The sequence below is a fragment of the Vombatus ursinus genome, unplaced genomic scaffold (genome assembly GCF_900497805.2).
Source record: "Vombatus ursinus unplaced genomic scaffold, bare-nosed wombat genome assembly UNPS02014768.1, whole genome shotgun sequence".
Taxonomy (NCBI): domain Eukaryota; kingdom Metazoa; phylum Chordata; class Mammalia; order Diprotodontia; family Vombatidae; genus Vombatus; species Vombatus ursinus.
In genome coordinates this window covers 25,485,374-25,506,284 of record NW_020954546.1, presented here as the reverse complement: position 1 = coordinate 25,506,284, position 20,911 = coordinate 25,485,374, and the positions used below count along the sequence as shown (strand labels likewise).

Sequence of the window (20,911 nt, the reverse complement as noted above, 5' to 3'; positions counted from 1 at the left end):
GAAGAGAGTGGCTTACGTGTGTCATTATCCTACGTGAAATGAAGAGGTGCCTTTTGAAGGCATTTGAGTAGCATGACAGCACCCTGAGTTACTATTTACTTCATCGTGACTCACAGATTCACAGTGTAAAGAATAGACTGACTGCATATTGCTCTGACTATTGACAGTCTGGGTGTACTAAAAGTGACCCTGCTTCCCACATGGTGGGAAGGATGTGAGTGTAGCCATTAAGTATTTAAGCATATCCTGAGTCTACTTCCTATATTGTGTGTTCAGGGAAGTTTCTTTGGTTTTTAAGTTGATTGTAGATGAAATACAAGAGATTCTTAGTTTTTAGGCTTGCATCTGTGTTTTTGTTAACAAGTACTTATTTAAGTAATTCATTGATCTAAGTTGTGTTTGATGGAGTCAAACTCCAAGCTTTTGTTTTCCTCAAAGGTGCAATGGAATTATGTACATATGTATATGTTTACCTGCTGTACTCTTGGTGTCATCCTCACTTATCAGGAGGAAGAAAATTACAGAGAAGAGGCAGATCCAAGAACAAGGGCATCGGAACCACAATCTCCACCCCAACAGGTGTCCCGCCAAAAGTCACATTACCGTAATCGAGAACACTTTGCTACTATCCGCACAGCATCACTGGTATGTTCTTTCTTGGGTTCTAAGATTTTAAACATATGTACATCTTACTTCAGACTCAGGCGTGTGTAGGTATATCCCCAAACATGAGTATAAATTCATTTCTTCAACAGTTCAACAGTGCCTACTAAGTACTTGGCACTTTATTCAGTTGTTATATACAGGATGCAAAGTTTAGTAAATCTAGTGATGTCAAACTCAAATAGAAATGGGGCCACTAAACCGCGTAACAACTTAGAAAACCACATAGTAATATTATCTGTATTATATTGTATTTTTACATATTTTATTACATATTTTCCAATTAGATTTTAATCTGGTTCCAGAATCTTCCTCAGGGGTCTGTGACACCTCTGAGTAAGACCCAGCCTCAGGAAGCTTGTGATCCAAGCATAAGGGTAGCATCATGTAATTAATACAAAGTAGACTAAAGTCACCATAAGAAGGGTATCAAGTGCTGCTGTAGTTCTAAGAGATTAAGAGGCAAAGGAAAGCTTCATGAAGAAGGGGGCATCTGAAATGGACCTGGGCAGTGAGGCGGGTCTAGAAGTGAAGGTCTAGGTAGAAAAGACTGGAGCATGTTTAGGAAATAGGGGACATTACAGTTTGTTCTGTACCTTCTGTGCCTCTGTCTTTAATCTACTGTTTCCCCAAATGAACATTAAAATACATATTTCTTTGTACTTTATAAGGATAGTATAAGACTAAGTGAGTTCCTTTATAAAGATGTCATGTAACCTTCCACTGTGTTTGAGTATTTTAGATTTTTATAAAGTTGAGTCCAAATCATAAATTTCAGCCAAATCAAATAAAGCACAAAATAATGTTTCCTTGTCTATCTTATGCCAAAAAACTATAGATTCTATGCATGTGTTTGTTTGTTCATTTTTTAAGCATACTAAACTTTGGAATTTTGTTTATAGCTTTCATTAATTTTGTGGTAAACTCATACTTTCCCATTCGGGAAACAAGAAGGCATTCCTGTTCTAAAATTTCACCGAGGGGGCAGCTAGGTGGAGCACTGGCCCTGAAGTCAGGAGGACCTGAGTTCAGATTCGACCTCAGACCAAACACTTGACACTTACTAGCTGTGTGACCCTGGGCAAGTCACTTAACCCCAATTGCCTAAAAGCAAAAACAAAAAGCAAACAAACAAAAAATTTCACCCAAAAAATACATTCTTTAAGAAGGCCATTGGTAACATTTATTTCCCACAGACCCCCTGGGCACCCAGCACTATTTGTACACTACCTTAAATCCAAGGAATTTTTTGCCTTATGTTGAGAGTTTATCTAAACTGTCTGAGACATAATCTAAGTCTGGGGACCCAAATCCTGCCATGTTACCATTGCTTTTCTCCCCACTCCTGGATAGAGAGATCAGTGCATAGATGTTAGATCCTTACACACTTATCAGCCCTCTAGTTGGGTGCTTCTTATACTCTCCCTACTATCGGTATAGAAATAGCAAAATTAAATCCAGGAACTTTATCTTTTGTTCCATGCAAATCTGTAATGTCCCAGTAAACGCCTGACTGGTACTAAAGTGTCTGATCAGCGCTAAGCATTGCAGGGTAATGGCCTCAGTGTTCTCTAGGCCTCACATGGTTATTCGTGTGAATTTCAAGTTTTACTGTCATCCCAAGACATTGTTGATACACGTTTAGCCTGGGGTCTCCCAACTCTTACTTCTCTTTCTGCCATGTTTCCCAGCAGTCTGTTCTTTCTCATCTGGGCCATTTCTTTTTTCCTCCAGTTATTTTTCCAAAGCAGTTGGCCCTGTTAATATTCTGCCTATGTGTTTGTTAGCCGAGGTGCTAGCCAGCTCACTGAACTCATGTGCTGACCAACTTTAATGGATATTCTATCTCATCTAGTGTAAAAGGATATAACTAGTGCTAAACCCAAGGCGGACGTCCATAGAATGCCATTCTAGAGGACTGTTGTTCTAAACTGGAAGCAATCTGCAGCCATCTGGTCTAGACCTGCCATTTTACAGATGTGCAAACAGAGGCTGGGAGAGGAGCTGGGGGCTGGAGTTTCATCCTGGGTGCTTTGGCCACAGAGCCAGTGCTCCTGCTGCCTCTGACCCAGGCCAAATGCCAGCTTTTACTCGAGACAGACATTGGGTCTTGGATGAAACTGGTCTGTTTCCAAAGGACTAGGAGGAAAAACTCTTCTTGTCTTCTCCCTCTCCTTGCCCTGACACATCTAGGTTACACGGCAGATGCAAGAACACGAGCAGGACTCGGAGCTGAGAGAGCAGATGTCTGGGTACAAGCGCATGAGGCGCCAGCACCAGAAGCAGCTGATGGCGCTGGAGAACAAGCTCAAGGCCGAGATGGACGAGCACCGCCTCCGCCTGGACAAAGACCTGGAAACGCAGCGCAACAACTTTGCTGCAGAAATGGAGAAGCTTATTAAGAAGCACCAAGCAGCCATGGAGAAGGAGGTAGGGAAACAAAAAACTGTGTCATTTCCATTTGTGTTGTCTCTTAGCACTGACAAAGAGATGACGCTTAGTGTTTTGCCTGTCTGTTCCCAGGAGCCAAGCAAATTGATAATTAGGGGAAAACCCCTTACTTGTGTAGTATCTCTCTCAAGGAGTTTCTATAACTTCAGGAAGATGATGTTTTGCTTTGTGCTGTTTGGTTGCAGATGAAGGACAGAAAGGTGGGAGTGGTTTTCTTATGTGTTCTCCCTTCATTTTAGATGATGAGCAATGCTTGTGAGTAACTGTCAGTGGCAACAGTGAAATTCTCTTTTATAGCTTTCTTAATTTTTGAGGATCAAAAATGGCTTCCAAAGACTTTGCTCAAGTTTTCTGGGGCCTGATCATTTAGACCAGGGCCTGGGGGGTCCCTTTCAACTTATCAGTTTTTGGATAAATCATTCAAAGTAGTCTGTGCCTTGGTTTCTCCACTTGTCAGATTGGTGTGGTATTACCAGCATATTATTCTATGTTGGACTTTTCTTTTTTAAATTGATTGTTAGTTGCAAGAAAATAGCTTCTGCCTACGTGATGTTAGAGCGCAGTGACTAGTTAGTCAGTAAACAACTAATGATATGAGTAGAAATAACGGGTTTGAGTCTTTCACTTTTCCTTTGGTTGTGTTGGCCATTCTTCATATAAAGGTGGTGACAGAGAAATGGTAGCTTTGTGTAAGCAACTTAATCATATGTAAGTTGAGATAGATGTTGCATCACGATAAAGTGAATGAAGCTGAAAGGTGTGTGATTCACTTCTTCTTGCTTTTTGCTAGGCCAAGGTGATGGCCAACGAAGAGAAGAAATTCCAACAACATATCCAAGCACAGCAGAAAAAGGAACTGAATAGCTTCTTAGAGTCCCAGAAGAGAGAGTACAAACTGCGCAAAGAGCAGCTTAAGGAGGTATTTCTCTTTTCATGCAAATGCTCAGGCCAGACCTAGCTCTACAGCTGGGTGAGCTGGGAGGAAGGAGTGTGCTTGGGTGACCGCTTCCTAATTGGGATCACGGTGCGTGGGAAGTGTTCTTTGACTATTGGCATTGATCTTTTCTTTTACTTTTGATTGTTTATCCATTCCCTTGTACCGAGAAATGTAAGTAAGCATGGTACATCAGGAGTAAAGCAAGCATTTTAGAAGAGATAATTAAATGGAACATGGGGAATAATTTCTTTTGAGAATGCTGTACCTGTTTGGCTTTCAGTGGTAGAAAAGATTCAAAAGTCAGACTACCAGTTGGTTTAGAGACGACAACTTATTATTACTCCAGGTATCATTGAGTAGTACCTCAGAAAACCCATAAAAGAGAGAAATGACCATCTCTCTATAAAGTCGTTTATATTCTTTGGGCCATGTGTGGAGTCAAAGGCATCTGCTCTTTTAAACCACCTACTGGTTTACAAAGAATCTTCAACAGAGACTCCCTGTTTCTAGATTAGATGCCAGTGACGCTTTTAGCTTCATTTATACTTGCTTCCTCCCTACCTTCCATGTCCTTTGAAAGGCAAGCCAGTACTTCAGCTTCAAGCCTGCATGTTCTTACAGATTTATTCAATTCTCCTGTGGGCAGAAACTCATATCCTTATTAATAATTAATAGTAATGTGGTCAAATGTGACATACGTAACTTTGAATAAGTCAAAAGCCACTTTTTTTATTTTAGGAAAGAATGTGAATTTGTGCTAACAAAAGTGTAATTTTTTTTTTACTCCAGTAAGGACAACTGGCCTCGGCATATCAGCTTATCAGTCATAGTTTGTGTTCTCTGTCTTGTTTGATCAAGCCTTTTATTTTGTCTTTTTGAATTATTAAGCCAGCATTTAGATAGTTCTCAAGGTACTTGACATATGTTATCTCTTTTTATCCTCACAACAGCCCTGGGAGGAAGTGCCTTTAGTAGAATGACAATGAAATTAATCGTTCATGAGAATGATTATTTAAATGAAGTCTCTAGATAGAAAAATGATCTAATTGTATACTTGTAATAGATACTAATAACAAAACTCCTATCATTTGGGAATCTTACAATATTTTTTTAAATTAAAAGGGATTTTCCTACACTAAAAGGTTGAAAACCACTGTTCTTAGAGCACTTTCAATGGCAGATAATTTTTTTTTCCTTACAAACTGATTGCCTGAAATATTTCAGAGATCCACATAATTAACAATATAAGATGACGTGATAATAAGACGTGGGTATTCTGTGTAATATATTACATATTCCTTTTCATGTGTTCATCATCTCATCAGAAGGTAGCAATCTACATATTGCTGCTGGTCAAAGACTTATTTATTTTATTTTAATTTTTTTGTGCATGAGGCAATTGGGGTTAAGTGACTTGCCCAGGGTCACACAGCTAAGAAGTGTCAAGTGTCTGAGGCCAAATTTGAACTCGGGTCCTCCTGACTCCAGGGCCAGTGCTTTATCCACTGCACCACCTAGCCGCCCCTGGTCAAAGACATATTGCCTGTTCTGCCACGCACAGTTTTAGTGATTAGGCTTTGCCAAGTGAATGTCTTATATGATAATTCTCTGTTATAAATGAAAACTTAAATTCTAAAATACATTTCTCAGATATATTTACTATAAGATTATTATTAGATATCTGTATTTAATGACAAGTGTATCTGGGTTGTCTGAATTTGACATTAATAAAAATTATCAGAACAGTGACCACTCTTCAGGTAAATTGGGTAACAGAGAAATGGTGTTTTTAAGTAGCTAGCTAAGTAAGTCAGATTTGATGATTTCCCACATGTATTTTCTCTGTAGCTTAACCTATTAACTGATTTTGTTTTTAGAAGCCATATTTTTTTCTGTTATTCATGTGTCTTCATTTTGGTAGAAGATGGAGTGATACTGAGAGCTCAAATTTTGTAGTCATCTTGTTGGGACCAGCATTATATGAATTTTATTTAAAGCTTATCAATTCCAAAGAATTTTCAGTCATATCATCATAGCTAATTTTGATATTGTGTTTAGACTGTGGAAACTGCTGAAGACTTTAGATCAGTCCATTGGCCATTCTGTCATTCACATTATTAAGTCTGTTGGCCATTTTTGCCCTCTTATTGATGTAAAAACATTTTTGTTGGGATGGGTGGGTGCAGTCATGGTTGGACTAAGGTAAGAAACCATGGGCTTGAGAGATTATCTTAGAGTTCTAAGGCCTTTTACAATGGTCTCTACTCTGCTACGCATTATTGCTTATTTTTCCACTTCAAATTCTCCTACACTGACTTCAGAATTTTATTTAAACCTTCACACCACTAGTCTTTATAATCCGTAAAAGCAAGAGATATGATGTCACTTAATAACTATTTCAGCCCCACATTTTATGCCTTCTAGCATTCTTGAAGGGGGGTCTTTTACGATATTGTTGCAGGACAGTGTGGTGCACCATAGCCATTGTGGGCTTTCTCAGCTGTTACTCCTGATTCTGCAGCTTTTTAAAAATGGAGCCGTTTGAAGCTAAAATGTATGTGCTTCCTGGTGCCCAGGCCAATTGTCCTTTCCTCACAGACTATTAATGCCACGAAGGAACAGCACACTGTTCTGGGGCACTCTGGGGACCGAGGTTGTCTAGTGCTGAAAGAGCATCTCAAGGACAGCATTTGGCCCCTGCAGGCAATCCTGAGTCTCTTTTTTATCGACACAGATGGGCAAAGGGATAAAAACCATCACAACCTGCTGGGGTTGTCGCTGACTTTGATTGCACATGACTAATAATATTTGGTCTGAATTATTTTGTCAGGAGCTAAATGAAAACCAGAGTACCCCAAAGAAAGAAAAGCAAGAATGGCTCTCCAAACAGAAGGAGAACATTCAGCACTTCCAAGCAGAGGAGGAGGCCAACCTCCTAAGAAGGCAGAGGCAGTACCTGGAGCTGGAGTGCCGGCGCTTCAAGAGAAGAATGCTGCTTGGCCGTCACAATCTGGAGCAGGACCTTGTCAGAGAGGTGTGTTAGGATGGGGCAAGAAACACTCAGAGAAGGCCTTTCACATGCGCAGTATGAATAAATGAATGGGACCACAGAGAGAGCTGTCTTCTAAGTTACACGTCATGAGTGTGTGTGCTGGGTCCAGTTCAGTACATTTTTTTGAATCCTAATCCTTTTAATTGGTCTACTGTTGTAGAAATCAGAATGTCAGATATTCACCCTCAATATCTCCTAGCCTCTAGCAACTCTGACTTTCACTTTCATTGGATAGGATGGGTTAAAAATAAGTTTTAGATATGGTGTAAACCTATTAATAATTTGGTGAATAGTATAGAATGCCCCAGAGTATAAGGAGATGTGTGCTACCTGATGCCAAGTAATGCCTATTCAACTCTAGCAAAAGACCCCAAATCATTGCATCTACTCTGTGGCCATACTTGTCAGAACTGCATTTTTTTAAAAACTCTTTCCTATTCATGCATCTTAGGATGTGTGTATGTAGTCCACAGTAACAGTTCATACCCCACTGTCTTTCATGTTCTGGATTAGGAGTTAAATAAAAGGCAGACCCAGAAGGACTTAGAGCACGCCATGCTCCTGCGACAGCATGAGTCCATGCAGGAGCTTGAGTTCCGCCACCTCAGCACCATTCAGAAGATGCGCTGTGAGCTGATCAGGCTGCAGCACCAGACGGAGCTCACCAACCAGCTAGAGTACAACAAGCGGCGAGAACGCGAGCTAAGGCGCAAGCACGTCATGGAGGTTCGGCAGCAGCCCAAGAGTCTGAAGGTATGTGAGCAGGGAAATGTGTCTTTCCTGGGCCTTGAATCTTTCTCTTCATGACACTCTCTGTGGCCCATTCCCCTCTCCCAAACAATACCATCTTTGTATCATTCTGGCATGTTCTTTCCTCTGATGTGAGCACAGTTAAGGAAGAAAGGCACAAACCTAAGTGAAGGTGATTGCCACTAACTTAAGAACAAATCCTATCTCTGGTTACTACGGGGACCATCTCAGAGAAAAGTAAAGGGACTCACACCACCTGTTCCCGTTCCTACCCATGTACCTCTTGACCCTGACAGTCCATGTCATTAAAGGCTTGTCACAAGTGACCAGAAAGCAAACTTAATTCACATATATATGACAATTTTTCTTCATAAACGTTTTCCAAATAAAGCAGCTTTTTTGGTCTGGCCTGTCAACAATGGAGCGTTATTCAATTCTGCTCATTTGCTCATGCATAAATGTGGACATTTAAATTTTTAAAATACTACTGATTGGTGGTGTCTGATATGAGAAGAGAGGAATAGAATAAGCTGCTTATTAAGTAACTGCAGCCTCCCTCCTCTGGTCTCCAGAGGAGTTACCCAGGAGAGGGTAGAGTAGATCAGGTGCATGAAGGAAATTTCACTCTCTATTGATCTCACACCAGTTTGCTGTCTCCATCAACTTAAATTATGGACTTTTAACCTTCTAGCTTATGTTGAAAAATTTAGGTTCGGCAATGACTTGACAAGTTTGTTCTCTGCACTTTCTATCTTCTTTGTGCTCTGCTGCTGAATGAATGGATGCTGTCTGCAACAGAAAAGGTTTCTAAAATAAGATGCATTTTATTTGTGATTCCAACGCCAGCAGCCCCTAGAGGGTCATCTAACTTTACAGTGCCTGGTTTGTTATGGCTTTGTCATTTCTTCAGCCATTAGACCACCAGCCTTTTATTCCCCCAATGTCTAGGGAAGGATGGACCAGCATATAGTGGTCACGTGGTTAGCAGTGAACTTTACCCCTCCTTTCTGCTTCCTGTTGTGACTTCTTTCAGATTTGGAAGAAATCAGTGGGGTTGGCTCTCCAAGAGACTCTTCACAGAAAGTTAGGAAAAAATCATGGTTGTTCATTAGTTGTGGCTAGACTTTTAGTAGAGAGAATCCCTCCCCCTGGGGTGGGGGGTGCCATAGACTCAGCATTTCTATTTGGGAAATGGATATATTAATTTAATAAGGAGAGTAATCAGTATGTTTCCCTTCATGTTGTAATTTACCTACTTGTTTTATGTGAGTAAGAATGCCTTTTTGTTCTCTATTGAAGATGATTCTTCTCTCTAAAGTAATCCAGCTTTTATTTAGGGGTTTTCCCTCTCTGCATTTTAAATTTAATCCAAGTTAAACTTTTTATCCTATCTCACTTGCATCCCTGATGATTTAGTAGCATTCCATGATTTCTCTTTTCCTCCCTTTGAAGTAAACTCCCCTCCTCATAACTGCTTGGAGAGTCCTCCTTTTCTACCCTCAGGCCACTGAGATAGAGAGACTGGATACTTCTCATTTTGTAGTATTTGAAATATGAAAACTTGTTAAAGAGTGGTGCATGATGGTAATAGCCTTTGATTCTTTTCTCAGCCCAGTTTCTAACTGGAAGAAACAGGGAGATTCTAAAGACTAGGCAGTTCGCTTCAGAGATACGGTACCACATATACGTATATATATATATAAATTACATTTTCCACTTAGCCAAAAGAAATCTCTCAAGACCTCCAGTAAAATCAAGACATGTGACTGTGACATGGAGTCTCAAGGGAGTGGGTGGAAATTGAGGAAAGAATAGACTTGATGTCATCCAGAGTGAATAAGGACACCCTGCCAGAAACCAGGCCTTTAGAGTGGGGGTGGGAAACAGCCTGGGCCAATCAGATTGCATATCAGCTGAACACTCACAATTATAATTTTCTCTCAGTAGAGAGGAAAACTCCTTAGAAAGATCAGACTCCTAGTGCAAAGAATTTAGGAATGTATTTTCTCCAAGTGAAACCAAAAACAAAAAAAATACTCTTTTCTTACACAGTATGTATCTCATATGATGTCCATTGAATCAGTGTATGGATGTATGTAGGTACAGTTACAGAGAGTAGACGACTTTTAGTCTGGTAAGTGTTTGCATCCTCATGGGGAAGTGTCTGCAATTTAAAATTCAGTGGTCAGTCAACTTGAATTTATTGAACACCTACGTTGTTCCATGAGGGTAGAGAGACACAAATGAACCTGGCCCTCTAGGAGCTTGCACTCTATTGGAGGAGACAGTGTGTATGCTAATTAGTATATGCCAAATATGCAGTAATTTGGGGGGAGGGTGCATTAGGAACTGAGAAGGTGAGGATGGGCTTTATGTAGAAGGCAGTGTAGAGCTGAGTCTTGGAGAGACTAAACTACAGGTGGGGAAATGGCCAGTACAAAAGCTTGGAAAAGGGAGAGGGAATGTTATCTGAGAGGCACAGCATGTTAACCAATTTGGTTGGACCGTGGTGGGCAGCACAGGGAATAATGGGGATTGTTAAAGTACAGAAGGTAGCTTGGACATGGCTAATGTGGACATATGCTGTGCATGACTTTCCATGGATAATGGGTATTGCATTGCTGGTTTTCTCAGTAGTTAGAGGAGGACGAACTGGGAGAGGGAGAGAATTTGGGAGTGAAAAATTTAAAAATAAATGTTTAAAACTTAAAAAAAAAAAAAAAAAGGAAAGGTAGCTTGGGGCTGAGAAACCAGGGTAGGTCGTTGGGACGAATCAGAGACAAGGGTCCTTTTCTACCTCTAAACTCAGTTTACTTTATCTTCAACACAGATCCCAAAAGAATAGTGACTATTTCTGTTCTGGAGCCTCAGTTGGATGTGACTTTGTATAACTGTTTTCTAGACTATGGAAAGATTAAGCATTGATTTTATTTCCAGTCAGTCAGTGAGCATTTATTAAAATGCTTACTTATGTGCTCGAGACTGGCTGGGAATACAAAGAAAGGAAAAAATGCTGGTCTTGGCCACAGGAAGCTCACTTTGTAATGAAGCAGAAGTATGCCTAGAATGTATACAGTATAGATGGAACGTAACTCTAGAAGGGTGGCATTAGCAACAGAGGGACTAGAAAAGATCTCCTGCTGGAGTTGGGGTTTGACCTGACTCTTGAAAAAAGCCAATGAAGCAAAGGAGGTGGAGGTGAGAAGAAGCAAAGTGTAAAAAGACTGGAAAGGTAGGAAGGGCTTTACATGCCAAACAGAGGATTTTATTGGAGGACTAGATTCAATCCTGGGGTAATGCATAGCTCGTGGAGTTTATTGAGTAGAGGATTTTAAGGTCAGACATGCACTTTATGAAAATCACTTTACAGCTGAGTAGAGAATGGATTGGGGTGGGGAGTGACTTGAGGCAGGGATGCCAACTGGAAGGCTGTTCTAATAATCCAGGCAAGTGACAATGACCTAGTTTGCAGTTGTGTGAGGTGGAGAGAAGGGGATTTATAAGAGAGACATTGTGAAATTAAAATGACAAGACTTGGCAGCAAATTACATCTATTTGGGGTGAGTGAAGGGAGTGAGGGTTGCAAGTGTGGGTGACAGGGAGGATGGTGGTGCCTTTAACAATAATAGGAAGGTTGAGAAGAGGGGATGGTTTAGTGTAAAGATAATCAGTTTTAGGGGGACATGTTGAGTTTGTCCACAGTCACCTAGCTTTTATTAAGTACCTACTATGTGTTAAGCACTGTGCTAAGTTTTAGGGATACAAAGGCCCAAAAAATTCCCAAAACAGGCCCTGTTGTCAAGTAGGTCATAGTCTAATGGACATCCACTTTGAGATGATAAAAAGGGAGATCATTATATGAGACTGGAGCTCCAGAGATAGATGAGGGATCGATCCCTAGAGACGGTGTGATAGTACAGAAGCAGAAGAGAAGGCCCATTACGGAGCCTTGGGGATGTCAGTAGGCATGGCTTGGATGCAGTTCCAGCAAAGGAAACTGGGAAGGATCAAGTATAAAGAAAAGTAGGAGAGAATAATGGCATGAAACTTGAAGAGAAGATGCTGCTTAATGGTACCAAAAGCTACAGAGATGCTAAAAGTGAGGAGGAATGAGAAAAGACTCTTTGTTTTGGCAATTAAGACATCATTGGGTAACTTTGGAGGGAGCAGTTTAGTTGAATGAGGAGTTTGGAAGCCAGATTGCAGAGGGTTTATTGGTGAGTGGGATGAGAGGAACTAGAGGTACTGAGTGTAAGCAGCTTTTTGCCGGAGTTAAGCTGAGAAGGAGAGGAACATGTGCGACTATACCTAATGGGGATGGACAAATCGACTGAAACTTCTTTGAGAATGGGGAAGACATAGGGGTAGAGAAGAGTGAGGTTGATAATGTGGGGACAGTTTACTGGAGATGAGAGAGAATGAGATCAAGGGTACATGTAGAGGGATTTGTTTATAGGAGGGGAAGGAGAAGATAGTGTGGTGAGATGAGACGAGATGTGTGTGTGTGTGTGTGTGTGTGTGTGAATGTGTGAGAGAGAGAGAGAAGTATGAGGTGAGGTTCTCAGCTGAGACTCTAGGGAAGAGCATGAGAATGAATGAAGGGATTTAGAATAACTGTTATGGTGAATGATGGGACAAATAGACTCGGGAGGGGTAAAAGGATTGCCTTGCTATGAGGGCCCAGCTGAGATTATTTAACATTAGTTTGTAGTGAACGTAATCAGAGCAGCTTTAAGATTTTTCTCCAGCTTTATTCAGTAGCACATAAATAGGAATGAAGTTTACAAGATGGTTAGAGTAATCCACTGTTAGAGTTGGGCAAGATGTGATTGGAGATAGGACAGGGACAAGGGATTCAAGTGTAGAATTGAGCCAGTTTGTCATTGGATAGAGATAGGAAAATAAAGCCATTGAAGGGTTCATGGCCTAGGAAGTAACTGAAAGGTAGGGAGAGTAGAAGTCACAGTGAGTAGCAGAACAGGCTCAGGAGCTGCACAGCATACGGAAAGATGGGGTGATAAAAGATTATGCGCCAATAAAGGGATTTTGGAATTTGTGAACATATGCACACTTGTATGACCGCCTTGGTATGTAGCTGAGGTAAAATGCAGGAATAAGTCATGGAAACTAATAGACTGAGCAACTGGGAAGTTAAAGTCCTTTAGCATGAGGGCAGGGGGCGAGGTGAAAAAAGACTGTGAGTCAGGCACTGAACTCACTGAGGAAAGGACAATGTCCCGGAGTCAATAGATAACGGCCACCAGGATCTTGATTGGTGATGAATTCAAGCATCAAGGCCCTACAGGAAAGATGATCCTTAGTGATGGTGGCAGAGGGAGCCAGGAGTATTCCAGTTCTACCAACACAACAGTGAGTCAGGGGTTGTGAGTAAAAGTACAACCAGTACTAGAAAAGATGGCCAGAGAGGCTGTCTCTCTCATCAGGAGGGAGCCAGATTTCAGAGCCAGAAGATGGAAGGACTAGGAGAGAGAAAGCTTTAAGGAGGAAAAGTCAGGGTCAATGAACATTGATTAAGCACTTACCATGTGCCTTTAAGCTCTTGAGATACAAAGAAAGGCATGTGACAGTCCTAAGAAGAAGCTGAAAAGTCTAGGGGGGATGATGAGAAGGGGAGTGGGCAAGTACCCATTGTGGGGCTACCAGGTGGGAAAATGATGAGATCAGAGCCCTCCTTTAATAGTGGAAGATCTGAGAGGAACTCTCCAGTGTGCCCCCACTAGCCACCCTCTCCAGTGGGGGGGAGCTAAGGAGGCACAGGAGTTTCAGTTGATTTCATCTTGCAGAAAGTTTATGGGGGGTCATGAAGTCCAGGAGAGCAGCTGATTGGGAAACGATGTGATTTTGTTACCAAGGGAGCCAGCTCTTAGTGAGTGCCAGAAGATGGAAAAAATAAGAAAAGCAAAAGTGTCAGGTGAAAGGAAGTGTATAAATTACATAGGGTCAGGGTCCCAGAAAGAGTGGGCAGGGTGAGATGGAGCTAGATGGGAGGGAAGGAAGGGAGTGGCAGGTGGAGTGGGTTTCCATATTTGCAACTGGGGGTTCCTAATCACTGAGATGAGGATGGTATGAGGAAATGTGTATTATGCTAATCCTGGAGAAAGAGTCCAGGCATTCTGGGGGTGGGATCATTTATTGAAAGAAGCCAGATGATTAGACGATTTAAGCTCCTCCTTCAGGTTGTGTCCTGTGAATGACCAGGAGGCCTGCTTTGCAACCAGCAGAGCAAATAGAAGGAGTCTGATCAGGAGACAGGAGATAGCAGTGTGAGGCAGGCTAGCTAACTCAGGGAGCAGGCCATGCTCCCAGGGGCGTTCTTCACAGTGCTTGTGAGGGAGGGGGTGCTAAGAAGGAGGCAGTCACCAATACCTTATAATTGCTTTTGTCTGTGCTATTGGAGAGTAAGCCATTTCCAAAGGATCATTATACTCAGCTTATCCCCTGAAAGAGAAAGACAGCAGCAGTATTAGTGGAGTAGGAAAAACTTCGCAGTCAACCTCAAGTGTGCCACAGTCCATTTGTCTTATTCCGGGTGCATGGCCAATCACATAACTAGAACTGAAATTCTACCTACCATCAGAGGGGGGTCAGGGCTGAGCATGAGATGGTGTGCTTTCCTTCTGTAAAACCTGGCTCACAGAAACCTTGATGCTCACAGCATACTAATTCATAAAGGTCCTTTGAATTTGTACCTCTGTGGGCATCACGAGGATTATCATGCCAATCCAGAGTCCACTGAATGAATCCCTGAAGTCATGACCAAGTTGGCCAGAAAAGGCACGAACACTGTTGAGAGCTGGGTCATCAATAGCATCTTTGTGTCCTGACGCATGTTGAAACTAGAGCTTTTCTGATCCAGATGCCAACATTCCAAGTGTTGAGTGAAGGCAGCTGCGGCCTGGGGTCCCATCTGTCATTTGTGTTGTTCCCTGCACTTCTCCATTCTTTTCCTTTAGGCTTGTATTAGAGCATCCTGAGGTCTCAGATTCTCAAGATAGGAGTGACTTGAAAACCTGACTGATGCTCTTTTCTCCCTTCTTTCAGTCTAAAGAATTGCAAATAAAGAAGCAGTTTCAAGATACCTGCAAGATCCAGACCAGACAGTACAAAGCCTTGAGGAACCACCTGTTGGAGACCACGCCAAAGAGTGAGCACAAAGCAGTTCTCAAGCGGCTCAAGGAGGAGCAGACGAGGAAACTGGCCATCCTCGCAGAGCAGTATGATCACAGCATTAACGAAATGCTCTCCACACAAGCTGTGAGTGGCTTTGTCTGTGCTGGCTCTGGCAGGGTCTGCCCTTCCCCACAACCAGCCAAATGACATGAGGGTAGCCAGAATAGCCTTAGGAAGCAAAGGGCCTGGGCAGTAGTGAAAGTGACCTTTGCTCCATCACTGCTCTGATGTGGAGAATGAATCAGCATTGAAACTTACAGATTCAGAGCTTTGCTAGCCCCTTCTTGTCACCCTGAGCCACTTCATTTTCTGAAGAACAGGATTGGGTCCCTTCTAACTACCTACAGTCAGTAGTTTTAGCTGGGCGACTCGGTGGGCCAATAAGCAGTATTACATTGAGAGCTCCCCCCATTATCCCATTTGAATGGAATGCCGCTGCTTTTCTGTTCTCTCCCTTTGGTGAGTGAAAAATAAAGAAGCTTGCATTATTTAGCCTGATCCCAGATTTCTCAAGCACTGTGCAGGCTAGCTTAGAGAAATCTTATCTTTGTTTACAAGAGTTAATAATTGCATGCTTAAAAAAAAAAACCCTTCCATATTCTCCCTTTCCCTTTCCTTGTCCTCCCTCAAGCGGGTCACCAGGGGCATGCTTCTATGTAAGTTGGGCCTCTTTTCTCCCCTCCCAGCTACGTTTGGATGAGGCCCAGGAAGCAGAGTGCCAGGTCTTAAAGATGCAGCTGCAGCAGGAGCTGGAGCTGCTCAATGCATATCAAAGCAAGATCAAGATGCAGGCCGAAGCCCAGCATGACCGGGAGCTCCGAGAACTGGAGCAGAGGGTGTCCCTCCGCAGGGCACTCTTAGAACAAAAGGTATGTCTGACCAACTCGGTCTTATACCAGAGTGTCTTGGAGGCAGTTTCTTTTGTTTGCATCTGGTCATAAGTTCATGCTGCTGATGCTAGTGAGTGACCTCACAATTTTAAGGGCTGACTGTGAAGGAAGGGGTGGGATTCAGACAAGAGGGACCCTAAGACTGGGAGACAGCAGTCACCAGAGCGTTAGGACAGCTTTGGGAGTGGAGAAAGGAGGAGATGGTGCCGTTTGGCTGGAATGGTCAGGAGCAGGTGCCTGGCTACCATTGTCTCTGTCTCAACCCCAAACAAATTCTTTGAATTAAAGAGGAGTGTTGCCCATGCCAGGCCCTTTGCTGTTCACACGACTGAAAAGTTGGGCAGAAAAATTGACGTTGTGGTGGAACTCATATTATTGTATAGCTTTGGCAGCATCAACACGTGTGGTGGCAACGATTGGGAATTCTTTTCCCTTATTGGATCCAACTAAGCAATCACCATATTGTGTGTGCGTGCATGCGTGCGTGCATGTGTGTGTGTGTTTGTGTGCGTGTGCGTGTGTGCGTGTGTGCGTGTGTGTGTGTGTGTGTGAGATGGAAAGAAAACGACCGGGTCTGAAGCAGAAGCAAGAACAAATAAAGAGAAGCCTTTAGAGGAGGCTGCCAGTGGTCATAGGGATAGCGTGTTAGATCTGCAAGATTTTTGGGGGCCAGCTAGTCCTCCCTCATTTTATAGAGCAGAAAAACCAAGGGATGGGGAGCAGTTTGCCTGAGACTGCAGAGCCAGTCAGTGACAGTGTCATGACTAGAACCCAGGTCTCTCCTTTCCTCTTTTGATTATTCTTCAAATGTGGCACCATCTCAGGTGCTCCTTAGGGGGACGTTCCAGGCTGTCTTGCATTCACTGGGCCTTGGCCGTATGTTTGGACATGGAAACTTCCCTACAGCCTTCCTTGTTAGGTTTCCCCTTTTTTTTCCACGATCAGCATAGATCATCTGTCCCACCGATTCTCTTAATTCTTGCCTGCTCTGCTGTCCTCACTGCTTTCTGTGTAGTGTGTGGTGTTCCTCCATCCTCACATTTCCTCCTGGAGCAGGTGGAGTAAAGACAGAATGCCTGGTTAAGATAAAGTACAACTTTTCTTTTAGCCACCTAAGTTCACGTTTGTGACTTAGTGGTTGACACGGCTGACTGCTTCAAGAAGTCCATTTTCTTTACTATTCAGTGTAGTAAAACCAAAACCAAATGCTTATCTTCAAATTTGGGGGGGAAAAATCTGTTTACAAACAGGTAAATCTGTTTGCTGAATTTAGGCTTTTCGATTCAGCATCGATTCTAAAGCCTCAATGTAAAATTGTCTTTTGCACTCATGAAAAATGATCAAAGGGGACTCCTTCCCCTCTTCCCAGCTCTTCTCCCCAAATAATTAGGCAATCTTAGCAGCAGGAAGAAATGATGGAGTGATTGCTAGGTTGTGTTTTAGCACCACCTAGTGGCTCTATACCCTCATTATTGGATTGGTCTCTGTTTTTGTCTTCTCTTGGTATCCAACGGAAATTCTACATTTCTAATGCCATGGTGAACATGGCCTCCTGAAATGCAGGTCCACAATGGCTCCTTGAAAATCAGTCAGTATAATTGACATGTCAGATGTTTTAGAAGCATCTGTTTTCAAATGTGACTTGGTTTTCCAAGGATAGTTTCCATATTTTAATTCTGTAATGTTATAATAAGTTATAATATGTCACACAGTTACCTAATTGTTACACAGTTGCCTGATAAAAAGAAATTTAGACTGAACAAACACCAAAGCAGTATTTTTTAAACTATCTGTCACGTTGGGTTTACAAATGAAAACTATTCCCCTAGAAATGACCCAGCAGAAGTGGGTTTTAGTTGTTTCCAGATGGATAATCGTTTGTGACATGGAATTGTTTTAAGCTTAATGTAAGTTCTCACAGACTAAGCCACCAAGCAAATGAACCACATAAGTTCCCCTGTGAATGAGTCTATACTTTTATTTTTCTCAGCTTTCACTTAGATTCAGCTTGCATCTACATGATCCAGAATGTTATGTGCCAAATGGGAAGGATCCCGAGTTGTCCTCTTAGCCCATTCTCAAAGTGGCCTTACTTCCAAAGGGCAAGTGAGCTTTGTGGTGCTCTCGGCCAGGATAGCATCTGGGAGTGGGGGGGGGTGCTGAGACTCCTGTCAGAATAAGCATACAATGCTCTTAGCATCCTGACTGGAGACCTTTCCTCTGGAAGCTTGTCCACTTCTCTTTGGAGCTTTCATGAAGGTCAACATTTCCTGAGAAATTGTACAGTGGGTTGGGAGAAATCGGACCATATTGGCCCACTTGGTGATTTTCTGATGAATTCGCTCTTACCTTCAACTTAAGGATGTTTTCAAAGAAGTGATTACTTATGTGTAATGCCGGTCGCATGTGAATTTGTTTTGGCTTAATGGAAAGAAGTGGTTAGTGCCTTTTAAAAAGTGTTTTATTGATGATGCTTTGATGCTTCTGACACTCCACAGTGAGCCTGCCCCCTCTAGAGCCCTCTCTGCTAACACAGAAGTACAGTTAAACAGGACACATCAATCCATTGGGCATAGCCGGAAACATGCAGGATGTGTATTTGTGCCTGTAGTCTGCCGAGAGGCAAGAGGCTGGCTTCCCTGGCAGGCCCACTCTGGGCTTTTCATGAGCCACACTGTGCTCTTGCCATCTTGGGAGGAGAATTGATGAGAACTGATGAGACATTGACGAGGTGTTTGGGGAATAATGAGAATGAGCATAAAGGCACTGAATGCCCTTTGACACCAGCCTTCACCCACTCGACAGTCCAGCCAGCCTGGCCCCACTGCTGCTCCACGCACACGTGCACAGACACACACACACACACACACACACACACACACACACACCCCCTCTTACCTCCCATCTCTGTGCTGTGCTTGGAAGGCAGGCCTTCCTTCTGCTTCTCAGAATCCCTCATTTCTTTTGGACTGGATTTCTGTGCGACTGGCTGCAGGAAGCCTTTCTAGATCTCCCTGGCCGCTAGTGCTTCCTCCAGAAAAATTCCCCTGGCTCTGATGTACATGTACTTACTGGTGCACATGGTGTATTACGCAAGAGAGTATAAGTGAGCTTCTGATGGTCAGGGACTATTTGATTTTTGCCTGGCACTTAATTGGTGCCTTAATATTGATTGGCTGAGAGCCCCCATGGTATTGCCTGAACCAGTGTTATTTTGTGATGTTTTCATTGATACTTTATAACCAAATTTCATTGGAATATCAAAGAACCGTAAGAACCAGTGAACAGTATGAGAGTTGTGTGTTATGGCCTCCTCTCAGGCTAGAAACTGATGTTGGCAAGAACATATGCCACATGTAAACCTGAATTGACACCATTATCTAGCAGCATCTTCTGTAAAAGATGACCTTATTTTCAAGCCAAATATTCTGTACTTCTGTTTAATCAGATTAAATTTTAGGTGACTGATGACCAGATTCTTAACCAATTTATCAGCTATTCAACACATAGTAAATCTTTGCCTGCTTTTAGCTTGAGCTGGAAATATAACATTTTGGGTTATACCTGTAATAGCAATAGCTAGGAAGTTTTGTATTTGCAAGAAGTTAGGAAATGATTAATAAAAGAAAGTAAATGCATGTGATATTTAGGTGAAGAAACACTTGAGTGACTACATTTGCTAGAAGATGAGAGAAAGGAAGATGATCAGAAGCCATTGTAGAATCAGAGTAGGTAGAAGGGCCTTCAGGGACCACCAGAGCCAGGCCCTTCCCCTGCCAGAGGAGGAAAGAGAGACCCAGAGGAATCAAGTGACTTTTCTTGCTTTTAAATTCAGTTTTCTTTTATTTTCAGTTCTGCATTCTCTCCCTTCTTCCCCTGCCCCGTTTATTGAGGAGGCAAGAAAAACAAAGCCCCTTACAGACCTGTATGGTTGCACAGAAGATATCCCTGCATTAGCTGTGTCCAAAAACAAAGAGAAATTAGGTGACTTTTCCAAGGTCACAGGGTTGCAGGCACCAGATCTGTGGCTTTTTCCACTGTACCATAATGCTATCTTAGACATCCTTGTTTACTGATTTAGAACTTTTTTACCTAATGAAACTGTGGTTAAAGTTTACCACATAAACAGGATATTTTTCTCTTTTAATTCCCCATCTATCTATTCTAGCTATCCCAGATCCTTTACTTAGTTTGACCTCTAGAAGTCCTCTGAATTTGGTTTTTAGTTTAAAATAAAATGAATATATGGAAGTGAAATATTGGATAAGATTTGGGAGTAATTAAGGTACTGTAGGAGAAGTACATACAAGTCATATTACCAGTTAGAATGTGTTGCGAGAGCAGGGTACCATGCGGCTTCAGAGGATGAAGACGTCCAGAAGAGCCAAAGTTGACGTCAAGGAAGCGATGGCGTTTGAAAGGGATGAAAAGTATTTCCATAAGTAGAGCTGGGAAGAAAAAGGGTGTTCGATTGTAAGGGAATATTAGGAAGGCCCCAGAGGGAGGGGAAGTGGAGGTGACATGTGGAAGTTGAAGGGAGAGTTGATAAGTATTTGGTCTCTAAAAGTTGCTTTTTTCCTCCTTTCCGACCAGATTGAAGAGGAAATGTTGGCCTTGCAGAATGAACGCACAGAACGAATACGAAGCCTGCTCGAGCGTCAAGCCAGAGAAATTGAAGCTTTTGACTCTGAGAGCATGAGGCTAGGTTTTAGTAATATGGTCCTTTCCAATCTCTCCCCTGAGGCGTTCAGCCACAGCTACCCTGGAGCTTCGGGTTGGTCCCACAATCCCACTGGAGGGCCAGGCCCTCACTGGGGTCATCCCATGGGTGGCCCACCTCAGGCTTGGGGCCATCCAATGCAAGGGGGACCCCAGCCATGGGGTCATCCCTCGGGGCCGATGCAAGGGGTGCCTCGAGGCAGCGGCATGGGAGTCCGCAACAGCCCCCAGGCTCTGAGGCGGACGGCTTCTGGGGGA

At 42.6% G+C, this 20,911-nt stretch overlaps 1 protein-coding gene across 1 annotated transcript in view; it reads left to right on the top strand.

Moving 5' to 3' along the window:
* Positions 1-20,911, top strand: part of TAOK1 (TAO kinase 1) — a 149,178-nt gene that overhangs the window by 119,422 nt on the left and 8,845 nt on the right. The window contains 8 exon segments of the mRNA XM_027862402.1: positions 508-645; positions 2,857-3,093; positions 3,905-4,033; positions 6,882-7,085; positions 7,617-7,856; positions 14,916-15,128; positions 15,731-15,913; positions 20,528-20,909. Coding sequence (XP_027718203.1) covers positions 508-645; positions 2,857-3,093; positions 3,905-4,033; positions 6,882-7,085; positions 7,617-7,856; positions 14,916-15,128; positions 15,731-15,913; positions 20,528-20,909 — 1,726 coding nt within the window.